General features: G+C 28.3%; 1 protein-coding gene across 9 annotated transcripts in view; it reads left to right on the top strand.

Moving 5' to 3' along the window:
• LOC107451801 (protein CBFA2T1) overlaps window positions 1-7,010 on the top strand; it is an 87,517-nt gene extending 80,507 nt beyond the window's left edge. For 5 of the 9 annotated variants that reach the window (XM_016068021.3, XM_016068026.3, XM_016068023.2 and 2 more), the window contains 3 exons: window positions 29-230; window positions 2,779-2,969; window positions 4,039-7,010. In XM_016068021.3, the coding sequence (XP_015923507.1) occupies window positions 29-230; window positions 2,779-2,969; window positions 4,039-4,290 (645 nt within the window). In that variant the 3' untranslated portion in view covers window positions 4,291-7,010. The remainder of the gene's footprint in view (window positions 1-28; window positions 231-2,778; window positions 2,970-4,038) is intronic. The other 4 variants (XM_016068022.3, XM_071182295.1, XM_071182293.1 and 1 more) reach the window with 1 other exon arrangement.
• The last annotated feature ends 6,300 nt before the right edge of the window (window positions 7,011-13,310 follow it).

Genomic DNA, 13,310 nt, shown 5'->3' with positions numbered 1-13,310 from the left:
AGAAGGAATAAATGTTTATTTCCCACAGATGCTGAATTGTATTTTGGGAATGGTAGAAAAAACGAAACGGGCTCTTTGCATACTGCAACATCGGAGTTATTCTGAAAGAACGGAACTACCTGGTTGGATCCGGCATCCCGAAATGGAACATAAAAAATCTCGTCCATCCGATATCGTCTCTCACTTCAAGATAGCTGAAGACAGAGTAAGCGAAGTGCGTAGGAGAGCAGGTGTGTAATGCTATCTTCTTTATTTTTTAAACTAATAAGTAATATAGTGATAAGCTACAATTTTTCCACGAAACTGTTCCAGATAGGTACTTTATCTGTTTCTATCAAAACTATATTTAAATCTTTGATACTCTCTTACTACCCATTGCACCCACTGCAAACGAATTTAAAACGTCTTTATTTTTATATTATTTACGTCGAACAAGTTAGTATAATTTATTCTTAAATTGTATAAATGCTCTTAAATTGTCAATAAAATATAGATAAGTGAACAAATTTAACGTATGCAATTTTTAAAGATCTGAAAATGTTACGGTCACAAACCGACTTTGTCAAAACTGGCAAAAATCGGAAGTATATTTAACAAATATTTTAGTTAAAAACCATTCCTGTAACTGACCATTATAGGCCAGGGGAGTCAGAGGTTAAGGCTTTCAATCCATAAGGCGTGATCAATAGCATAATTTTGGTAATGCGGTAAGCATCGAGTACAATACCGCTTTTGATTAAGTATGGGTACAAGCTGGTACCCATCAATCTTGAAATTTCAAGCCACAATTGAGGGTCGAACACCAGTCCTCCACAATGATGGATCAGTGCTTTTGTCACTACGGAATCACGGGTAAAAAAAAAAAAAAACATCATACATAGAACCATCTTTATTGCCTATATGGGAGTATTTTTCATCAAAAACGATCTCACAAATTCAACTTGAAAATATTTTTTTATATTCTAGCTGATCTAAGTAGGGGAGAGTGGGGTCAATTGTAACATTTTTTACTTAACTATTTTTAACTAACAAAAAATCCAATATATTATTAGTATTAATTGACAGACGAGTAAAGTAGACTATCCTCTACTAGAAAAAATAATAAATACCTTATTTTAAATGTTATTATATTAGTTATTAACAATTTTTGACAGTCGTGCACTTGTTACAATTGTCCCCACTTACGGGGTCAATTGTAACAGTTCATAAATTCAACTAAAACATAGTTAATTATACATATTATCATAGTTGTGATATATTTTTTTATTGATCAAAATAGTAGTGATATTTTAGGAGTAAAAATAATAATGAGCAGAGACCTAAAGGGTTAAGCTTTTAACTTTAAGGGGTTAAAAATTTTAATTTATGCTGTGAAAGGTGACAAATAAAATAATGCACATGCAACATAATATAAATGATATAGGAAACTATTGGTGGTTCTTAAAGAGTTAAGTAATGGTTTGTAAACATAAGATTATTTATTTTCAGCTGTTACAATCGTCCCTTTACTTATTGTTACAATTGTCCCCAAGACGCCATTTCAGCTTCATTTGTTAAAAACAATGCTAGTTAATTAGCAAAACTAATCTTTTTTTTTATTGAAATGTTAATTAAGGTGTCCACTTACATATTCGGTTAATAATTTTTATTTGTTTAAACAAAATTACTTTGTTACAATATAATATTCTAATACCAAAAAAAGTACTTACGTAGCTTGAAAATATCTTTTGTGATGTAACTCTTTCAAAAGTACATAAAAATGGTTGCCAGCAGGGGTGTACATGTAGATTTATTAAATACACCTTGTGCGCCATCTAGGAACCAAATCTAGAACGCGACACTCGAAATTTTTGCTCTGTTACAATCGTACCCTGTTACAATTGACCCCACTCTCCCCTACGGGTTGGAAAAAAAAAGAAATCAATAAATCTGTATTGATTAACACTTTTCACTACGAAATCATACAAACCTTTAACTTCACGCTATATTTCATAACCGTAAATTATTAAAATTCTAAATATGATATTTTTCACTTATTTTGACCTAAATTAATAGAAAATAATGAAACAAGGATGAAAAATGTGTTTAATCTGCGTCAAAGGGTTAAGAATCGCAGATTTGTAGGCATACACACACACAACATTCTACTTTATTTATATAGATTGGCCAAAGTCATTTAATTGTACTATACAACGAAAAAAAATGTCCTTTAAATGAAAATATGTGTTTATTTTACCTGAAAATAACAAATCTCTAATTATTTTATTTACCCCGCCTTCTTTTCATAAAAATTCACATCTTTGTCAGGCAATTTTACGTATTTAAACAAAACACAAAAATAGAGGCAAAGGAAAAGCGTTCTCAGTGGCAGTGGGACCATCACCAGCTTAAAGACAAAAGCCATTATATACTTTCCCGTAGTTTTGATTCTCTAAAAAAGATGCATTAGAGATCGATGTATTCGAGAATTCCTGTCGACTTATCACCCACGAAATGGTACGTGATGGATCATGTTCGTTTCAGTATGGTATGGTAATAGAATTTGTCGTATAGTGTTATTACTAGGAAAAAAAATCATTTCGCTAAGAGACTTGTTTCAAATGTTTAAAAATTCTAAACGTAAAAACACAAGTGAAAATGGTTTTTAAAAGAAATATAGCGAAGCTATAAGTTTATTAGTTCCCCCCCCCCTCATTTGAAATTTTTATGTGTTCTAAAATAAAGATGCACATTATCCGAGTTGATTGTGATAGCGTGGCGTCTTTTTTGTCGCCCTAGAAGAAGCTGTCAATGAAGTGAAAAGGCAAGCCGTTGCCGAACTACAAAAAGCAGTGTCAGCAGCCGAATCTAAAGCTAGTGAGCTGGTCGCAGCAGAACGAATCAAAATGGAAAGAATGTTAGCTGAGGCTAGAAGACAAGCTGCTGAAGATGCTCTAGCTGTTGCTACACACCAAGAAGAATCCACCGAAGTAATTATACTTTTATTTTACTCAACGAATATTAGAAATTCAAGAGAAAATTTTATTTGCGAACCCTTTGATTAAATGGTTGAACGTAGAACTGCACAAACATATCGTACATATTCAAAGAAACGAAAACAAATGGTGCTTTAAATTAAATGTAGCCCAAAAAAAGGAGAAAGGATCACTAAAGTACCTCCACGTGATACCTTGGATTAGATACACTTAGAAATTATGGTATGCATATTTTAAACTGGATGTAACAAAACTAATGGTGACAACTGTAAAAGGTGACATAACATGTCAAAACAAATAATTTTTACCACAAAATTTGCTTTCCGACTTTACACTGTATGGTGAAGATTGTTCTGGCAAGTTTTGTCAAACCCTTACAGTTATCACCATTCGTTTTGTTAAACCTAATATAGTGCATTTGAGGATGTATAGACAAAGCTATGTCACCTAAATGTCTTACTATCTCATTTCCATTAATTCAAAAATACACCAGACCAGACCCTTAAAAACAATGAGAAAAATAATTAAGTTAAGTTGGCACAAACGAAATTTGATGCTTCTAATATCTAAATTAAATTGGTGTAGCGAGAGCAATAAGGGATTAAATATAGAGTTTCAAAACATAAGTCAGACTTCTTAACGCCAACACTCAATATCAAATAGGTGTTGAAACTAAGTCTGACAAAAAAAAAAGGATGTTTTGGAGTTATAGGACTAGTAGTATTTACCTTAAGAAAGTGACCATTTTGAGAAAGTTATAAAATATTAAAAACTTTGAGAATTATAGTTTTTATGTAACATTTATGAGCAATTTAAAATTTTTATACCGCTTTTAGATGAAGCTTTTTAAAAAAAAAAAGTCTTTTCTAAATCATGCTTAAAAAAAAAAAAAACTTTTTACAGAAAACATATTTCTCCAAATTGCGAGTTAGTTTTCATTTACTACTTTTTTTTTACTTACTAATCTTTTTTTTACTTCCATGATTTAATTTTAAAGAATTCTTCTTCAAAATGTTTTGGTATTCTTAAAACTGAAATAATGAATTTTAAATTTTTTTTTCAGAATTGCTGGAATTGTGGAAGAAAAGCAAGTGAAACTTGCAGTGGTTGTAACATAGCTCGATATTGCGGATCTTTTTGCCAGCACAAGGATTGGGAATCTCATCACAGAATCTGTGGTCAAACCAACAGTAGTCATTCAGCAACTTCATCGGCAAGTACGCCTCCCCGAACAACATCAGATCACAGCCCAAGCCCAACAAGTAGATCTACAAATCTCATAGACATTAAACCTGTTAAACTCGACGTAGTCTAACTGCCAATTTACGCAAAACCTATAAAATTCTGTGCAATTACTCTAGTCGCCAAGTTCTCTGGAGAGAATCTTTTACAGGTTACATAGAGATTTGGTTAGCGGTTTGTGCAATTCTTTCTCAGAAAAAAAAAACTGGTCGTCTCTCCGCCAACAATTCATGCGCAACTCTTAGAAGATTATTACAAATCTTTAAAACAGCAGGGTTTGACGGATGAAATGGCTCGTAAAGTATTGTATCAAGATCGTCGTACGGAGAGACAAGTCATCATAATTTGGGATCTGTATTTTTCTAGCAACTAATGTTTGTAGATCCAGTCTGTCATTGAAATGATGGAATAGCTTGTTCGCCAAGTTGGCTGCACTGAATTGTAATCGAATTAGAGAGACAAATAATCAGAATTTGGGACCTATATTACTTCTGACAGGATTTTGTGGAAAAACATTGTAATTCTGTGCAATTTACCTAGTCGCTAAATTCTTTAAAAACAGCCGTCTTGTGGCTGGAACACAATGTTTCAAGTTTATAATGACTGTGCCAGACATATGTTGGAAAGCAAAGCCTCTCACAAGCGTGCGTTGCTTTCAAGAATTCAAATTAGTATTTAAAGTCCTAGATTGATAAGTATTTATCTCACATAACTTGTACAGTTGCAGTGTCTATATCATTTACAGTAGTCATACCAAAGGCGATTTTTACTGTTCGAATTTCAACTCTAGTCAAATCACAGTTAGTTTAAAACTGCACATATTTTATTTTACACTCGTTGTTAATTGTTGAAAATTTGTTGAAATAAATTGTGAACATTAGAACTTAAATACTATTCATTAATTTTCTTGATATAAGTATTTTTTAACTAAAACAGTTATGGTGTTTAGATTAAATTCTAAAGGAACAGGTAGAAGCATTCTAGTCACTATTAAATCATTGTAGCAAATTTATTAATTCGGAAGGGCGTATTTTAAATTAATAAAAAAAAGTTTTTGTTTCGATTCTATTTTACAGATCTAGATGAAAATAATTAGGCACACTGTATAGTTCTAAGTTCAGTTTGAAATTCTACAGTATAACCAAGCACACATACAGTTACAGTTTAATTTAACTAGCAAACAAAATTAGGAATAATTCACCCCCATTAGTGAGCCTAAACTGGCCACTAGTTCATTAAATTGATCTCTCTTACTCTCTAATATATTCCAGAACAATTCTTTCCAAAAATAAATTGAAATTTCTTTGACCTTATGATTTTGAAATTTGACAGTAAAGTTTAAAAAAATTAGGTTTAAAAATTATAAGAAGTCAAATTTACTTTTAGATTACTTGCTCAAAAGTAATTAAAATTTGTATGCAGTTTTTTAAAAAAAAAATAATTACATAAACTACAACATGATCAACCAGATAAAAAATATTCAGTTGTATTATTTATGCATCATATTGTTTACCATGTAGTACAAATCAGATGATATTTAAAGCTTGTTAAATTTTAGATATTTTGTTGTTTAAAAATTATAGTTTTATTTCTGAACAAAAGATTATATATAATGATTACATTAAGTGCCAAAAGTCATTTTGCTAACATACATCATTTGCTTTTTCATAAAGGGCTTCAAAACTTTAGAAACATAGCACTTATATTTGTAAGTTTCTTTTTATCTTCTTACAAAATAATAACCTTAAAACAAAAATTATTTTATCTTCTATTTTATCAAGAACTTTTCAAAGTTATAAAAAAAACTTCGTATTTGCTCTCAATTTACTTTTTAAAAACACGTTAATTTTACGTTGTATCTAGAAGAAAATTCTAAAAATGGTATTTAAATATTACACGTTTCTATATAAGTAAGTTAAATGGTGTTTTTAATTTTAAAATTAATTATTGTACGCTTAGAATAAACATTAAATTCAGTATAAATTATTAAAAAAAGTAAAATCACTAATATTTTGGATTTTTAGGAAGGGATTATAATTCTCTTACATAGGTACTATTTTTAACAATATAATTTAAGAAAGATTGGCTTAACAATGAAATACTTCAGCTACAAATATTAAAAAGTAAAAATTCCCTTACTTTTCAAGACAGATGTTATCCAATTTCCTTTATTTTTGTAAGAAGTATCAGAAATTTTATTAGTTTTTCAGCTCTGTCTTATTCTGATACATACTGATACTTACTATTCGATTTGAAAATAAAAAAATTTTAACATTTTTTACAAGACCAATTTTTTGGAAAAAATAATGGACTTAATTCATTTATAATTCATTTTCCCAGACTTTTTGGGAAATTTTAATTAAATTCTTTAATATTCAACTGATTTTTCCCTGTCGTAGACACATTGTAATTATTGGTCTTACAATTATAAACTTTAATTAGTAAACTAGTTAGCAATCTGAAGAAAAAAAACATTATCATGTAAAAAAAAAGGGGGAACTCATTAATAAATTTACATTGATTTAAAAACTGATTAACATAATAACAACTAGAAGAAATCAAATTATCTTGAATGCAATTGCTTTTCAAAATTGTTTCTTTGACAAATATGCAATGGATTAGAAAGCCTGTTTACTAATCTCACTGCTGAGCATCTCATCTGTATTGAAATCATAGAAGACGAATGCATGTTGTAAATGTTCATGTTATTAACTAGTCACCAAATAATTTTAATTTGTAGAAGTGTTCATGTACATATATTTTTCTGATGTAATAAAATTTATCATTCTGTTATTTGGTAATATCTATTCCTTAATGTGACAATTTCATCCATGTAAGAGCTTTGGTTGGTTAACTGGAGACAAAAAATAAATTAGGCCATAATGTGTCAAAAATGTTAATTCTGTGAAATTCTCAGTTAAATCATACAAGATTCACAACTAAAAGCTATTAAATGGTAATTGCTAATAAACTATCCAACTGCCAAAGAAAATTGTCAGAGAACTCTCGCAGCATCTCATTGCTTTAGCATAATAACTTGCTTAGTAAATAGTATTATTGAATTACAAATATTGATATTTTAAACAAAATTTCAAAATAAGATATTGTTAAATAAAATAGTTTTCTTGAAATAAGCATTCTAATTTTAAAAATAAGACATTTAACCATATTGCAGTGAATTTTTAAAAGATATACTTAATTAAAATCACATTGGTTCTTAAGACATTCGATTTTATGAATCAGCTAATTTTAGAAACCATCTTGTCTATGTCTTCACTTCGAAAAAATTCCAAAGTTAAACTTTACATTGACAGCTAAATAAATTGCTACACATGTTGAATAATCATGAGCTTTAAATTTACAGAAGGGTCTTAAAATAATGGCAAATTGTAATTAGAAAGATACAAAAACTTTCAAATGATGTTGAAACTTTCAATATTACCTCGAATATCAGGGATAGATTTAAATAAATTTCAAAAGCATCCACGACACTCAAATCTTGCCCTTTAAATATATTTCTAAAGTTTAACCAAAATAAATCTAAAATTGTACCCTCAACTCTTTATTTCATAATTGAAACAGAATAAGCATTAACACAAACTGTTTCATCCATATTCTGGCCTTACTTTTCTTATTTATTAATGAAATTAACAGAACAGATATCCTTCAGTTATAGAGTTTATGTAAGGCAAACCATCAATTAAATAGTTTACTTACTTTTGATTTCTTTGAGGGATGATGGGCTTGCAATATCTTTCCTTATTCTGCCTTCTTGTTTAATTCTTTTTCATTCTAATCCTTCAGTTTCTGCAGTTAGTGTTATCCACTCATGTTGGTTTGCACTGCTTACTTGTACGTACAAGATTGTAATTTATAAACAAAGATATCTGTATGCTATACATCTTTCAAAACTTGAGAAGAAAGAAAATTCTAAGCATTCAGACAAGTGTAATTTTTTTTCTTTTCAATACATCAGTTTTCCAAAATCTTGATTTTATAATACAGGGATAACGATAATGATAGTTGTAACTTGTTTTAATTTTATAATTCTTTTGCTCTTGCAGATTTGATTTTATTAGAATTTTGTTTAATAGATGTTAGGAATATTTACTTTAAATCACATTGGCTGCTTAATGCTGCCATGAATTTTAAGATTTTCTTCTAGGTTTGTTTGCAGAATTTTTTTCAGATTTACTCTAAATGCACATTCTTTAACTATTTCTCTACAATCGAAGCTTTTTTTTTCCTTACAGTTCCAGGTTCTTGACGAGAACCCCAATTGTATAAAATTAATTTCTGCTACATAAAACTCAACCAAACACCCAAAAAAATTATGAAATACCACTTATCTTCCCCCTTCAAATATTTGACACAATAATTTCTATAACTGACCAACTGAGCAATTTCAGCATGTTGTTCTTCTACTGGCAGGACAGTCCCTTGTAGGCCATAGCCTTCTCCAAAACCTTCCACCATTCGGCTCTTTTCTTTGTGATTGTTCTCCAGTCAGCTGTTCTCAGGATTTTGAAATCCTCTTCTACATCTGATCTTAGTCCTAGTTCCAACTCTAGTTCTCATTAGTTTGTGATTGAGGGTCTTAAAAATCAAGGAAGAAGGGTCCATTTGACAGGTGTAATCTGCAAGCTTTAACAGACTTATTTTGATGTGTTGGTTGATATCAGCTTCTTATACAGTTCAAAATTATGTTGTCTCCATAAGCCATCCGCATTTATAGCACCGAAAATTTTTATGGAGGCTTTTCTCTAAAAAGCAGCTAGCATATCTGCTTTCAGCATGTTCACTATTATAATTTTTAATCTATCCAACAGAATACAGCAATCAACATTTCCAACAATTTTTCATCCAAGCTGTGCAAGTAAAACAAGTTATGAACAGAACTTGTCTGACAAAAATATGTTAGTATAATTCAAAAAATAGTTTTACAGTAAATTTATTATTAAAAAAATATAACAAGAACTCCCTAATATGCTATAACTTTACCTTAAATTGTAGTTATATGCAAATAAGATTTCACATGTTTTTAGATTAATTTTCCTTAAAATATTTACAAAAAATGTTGACTTGTCGGTAACCAATAAAGTTTGATTTAAAAAAAAAAATAAGTTGAAATTTCAAAAAAAAAAATACTTAAAAAACATATTACTTTTAATGAGTCAAACTATTGGAATAACTTTTATAAGACAAGTATTTTATAAGAAATGAATATTGGTTTATTGTCAAACTGCTAAAAGAATTAAATTTTAAAACCTCAAAAATCGGCAGCAGTTTTTTGCTAGATATAACACTGGAACACATCAGAAAATACATAATAAGCAAATATTTTATTATTAAAAAAATCTATCTGTACTCTAATTGCTTGAATTTTTAAAAATAACATACTTTCAATATTATTTTTTAAAAGATTTGTATGCAACTTTCTAAAAATTTTGTGTAGCTGAGCACGATTGCAACTTAAAAGAATGACTACACCAGCATTCAATTCCATGTCCGTGACCCAAACATACCAATGACATAACCAATCTATTATTGGTTGAAAACTAGACGAAACAGTGTAAGCACACAGAGCTGTCCTTATACGATGCGCTTATCAAAAAATTTGCTGCAGCTCATAAAATTAGAGGAAACTTTTTTGATAATCATAATGGTGAAGAAAATAAATCTGAATTTTAACATGTAAAAACACTGAAAATATTAACTCATGGTTTTTATTATAAATTACAATCACTTGCATAATAACACAGATCCTTTCTTCACAACACACAATTCTTATTTTTACAATTTATACAATTGAGTTTTACAACTCAAAAAACCCCATACAAATAAATGCAAGACAGCACGGACAGTCTTATGAAAACATATAGTTTGTTGCAAATAGAAGATAAGAACATAGTTATAATACTGACTTCAAAAAAAATCAATGATTAAAAACAAAAAAGACTTGTTACACTGTTACAAATAAGAAGACATGTAGTATATATAAAATATCCAGAAGTGTTTTATTACTCTTAATAACACTCCTGCATATTTTTTTTTTATAAAGATAGATGGAAGTACATATTAAATAAATTTTAAAGGAAGATTAGATTATAATAAAAGTCAATATTAAAATAACAACTTGCATGAAAAAATCCTTTTAAGCAAAATAAATTTCAGATAGTTTGTTATTTGCCATTAAATTTTCAATTGTAATGTTTATATTATAAATACGAAATCATAAATATTTATGTGTAAATCACCATATTCATGCACTATTGTTAACACTACAAACAATTATTGAATCTGTTGTCAAATATGAATAAATGTACCATATTTTAACAAATTAAAAATATGGTAAGAAGCTTTAAAGTTCATTGATATATGGAAAGGAAATTAGAACAATTTAGGAAACTAAATATTATTTAGTAATGAGACTAAACACAATAAAAAAATTTTATCTTCTTTGCATGCAATAGTATTCAAATCGGATGAGATAAATATCACAGACTTATAAACTTATGATAATTAGAAGACAAAAATTTTTTGTTTAAAATAAAACTTTAGATGAACTTTCACCATAACTTAAAATGAAATTCTATGATGAAATGCAACATAAGTTAGTTTAAAAAAATATTTTAACATAATTTTTGTTTTAATACATAAAATTTAGGAGCTTTGATTTGTGCATTAACCTCTTCCATCATTGCAGAAAATACTTTTTTGTACTTGGAAAAGTATTTTACAGTTAACAATGACAAAGTGAACTATACTTTAATTTGTTTTAGTATAAAGGCAATTTTTAACAATAAATGAAGATGATTATTAAAAAAAATTCTCACAAAACCCATGCCAGGTGGATCCCAGACACTCAGAATTTTATCTAATTTCAATTATTTTTTTTAACTGATGGTATAAATTTTATTAATTTTTTAGTTAAGTCACGTTCTTAAACATAAAATAGATTGCTAAACACTTACGATTGCCATTAAGAGAGTAAAAAAAAATTAAAAATTGGAGAAAAATATCGAACTTTTAAGTAGCTGAAACATAACATTTATTCATTTACACTGACCTTGGATTACTTAAATTCCCAGAAATTTCCCTGATTTTTCAGGATTGATAAAATTCCCTGATTTCCCCCCTGTTCTTCTTGATTTCCTGGCTATGAGGTCAATCGGTATGCACTTAATTTGGGGTAAAACATTAAAAAAAATTTCAGATCTGGAATTTTTTTAAAGAAAATTGAGATGAGAATATAAAATGAACCATGTGTTTTTACCAATGTATTAAAAAAATCAAGAGCTAAAACTAAACTGTTTGCAAAGATGCCTGAAATCAAACATGGCTTGTTAAAATACCATATTAGATATTAAAAATACCATCAAAAAAATTTAGACTACATCAGTACAAAACACTCTTGGAATATTTTTTTTGGAGGAGGGGGGGGAAGCAAGAGGTCAAAATTGTAGAAAAAGTGTATTCCAATATTTTTTTTTTCATTTATTATTATATAAGAGAAAGTATTCTAAATACAACAAAGTCCCAGTAATCTCAATTAATGTGAACCAATAACCATTGCCAATGCTGATTACTGAAAATTGGCAGATTTTCCCTGTTGTAAAAATAAATTTATTACTTGATCAAACATTTCTCATTAAATAAACAAGAATTCTGTAAAAACTTTTTTTGTGCAGGTACACAAACAGATTGCAACCAGAATGTAATTTGAGGCCGACAGTTAAAGAGTTGAAAAAGATATGGTAACCCTATATGTCCTGTATGTCAGGAAACAGTGAAAAAGTCCAAAACATCTTAAGACTAAATATTATAATGAAGAGTTTTAAAACATGAATTTTCGCTTTTCAATAAAAAACATTATGTTGCAACTATAATGATTGAATGATATCACAATGTGTATTTATGTTTTGTGAGATTCGAGTATCACATTTAAACACTCATTTTTTTATGATATATCACACTAACTATTCCAGCGATAGCGTTTTGAACGATTGTGCATTTTCATAAGCTATATATTTTGAATTCATAGCATTAAATACGATTTTAAATTTTGATCTGGATAAAATTCTTTTGTTTTTTTCTCTCAAAACATACAATGGTAACACTAAAACACAGCATGCAAAAATTCAATTACGTGTAACTGTTGCCTAAACTCAGATTATTGGGACTATATTGTAGTTTGTTATGGGGGGATTATAGAAGTTAAATAAATTAAAATGTATTGTTCATACATATATTGTATAAATGATACTATTTTCTTTTTGAAGAATACTACATTTTCATTGCATTGTGCAACCATAACAAATTAAAATTAGTTATTTAAGACTTATTTTCCAATATTACACAATATTTAAGTAAATACATTATTAGGTATAATAAACAGAAACACCCTTTAAAATAAACATAGCTAAAAACTTTAGGAAAAAAAATGCAAACAATCCAAAGATGTAATAATAACAATTTGCGATCATAAAAATTCAAAAGTTGTGATTCGAAAGTTTTAAATATATAACATTAATTTAAATGTATAGAAATTTAAAATGCGCATTTTTTAATTAAATATAATGGCATAAATTATGAAAAACATAAAGCATCATCTGCCACAAGGATTTAAAATATTATTCACAGTGTGTATAAAAATTCAATAGTTAGAATAATATTTCTTTTAAAATTCCATTAAAAACCAAGCAAATGAAAAGCAGGATATAAATAATAATGTAACAAAAAAATAGAAATAACATGCAAACTTTGCATAAAATATAATTTAAATACACATTTAACAAAAGTTCTCAAGAAAGTACAATTAAAATGTTTAAGTATTACAATTCAGTACAAATAGCTACAGAAAAAGTATAGATTAAGTTTCAAAAGGCATCATTTTTTGCATAGTATAAAGACATACAAAATCAGAACTGCAAATTTGATAAATCTACAAGGAATATTGAGTTTGGCACAAATATATTTAAATATTATAACTCAGAATTAATTATATTTCATGCAAATATATAAACTTTTGAAATCATAGTTCTAAATAAATCATGAAATTTGAAATCTGAATTGAAATTATACAAATACAAT

The sequence above is a fragment of the Parasteatoda tepidariorum genome, chromosome 6, assembly GCF_043381705.1.
Source record: "Parasteatoda tepidariorum isolate YZ-2023 chromosome 6, CAS_Ptep_4.0, whole genome shotgun sequence".
In the NCBI taxonomy this organism is placed as follows: Eukaryota; Metazoa; Arthropoda; class Arachnida; order Araneae; family Theridiidae; genus Parasteatoda; species Parasteatoda tepidariorum.
This window is presented reverse-complemented; position numbering and strand designations above follow the sequence as displayed.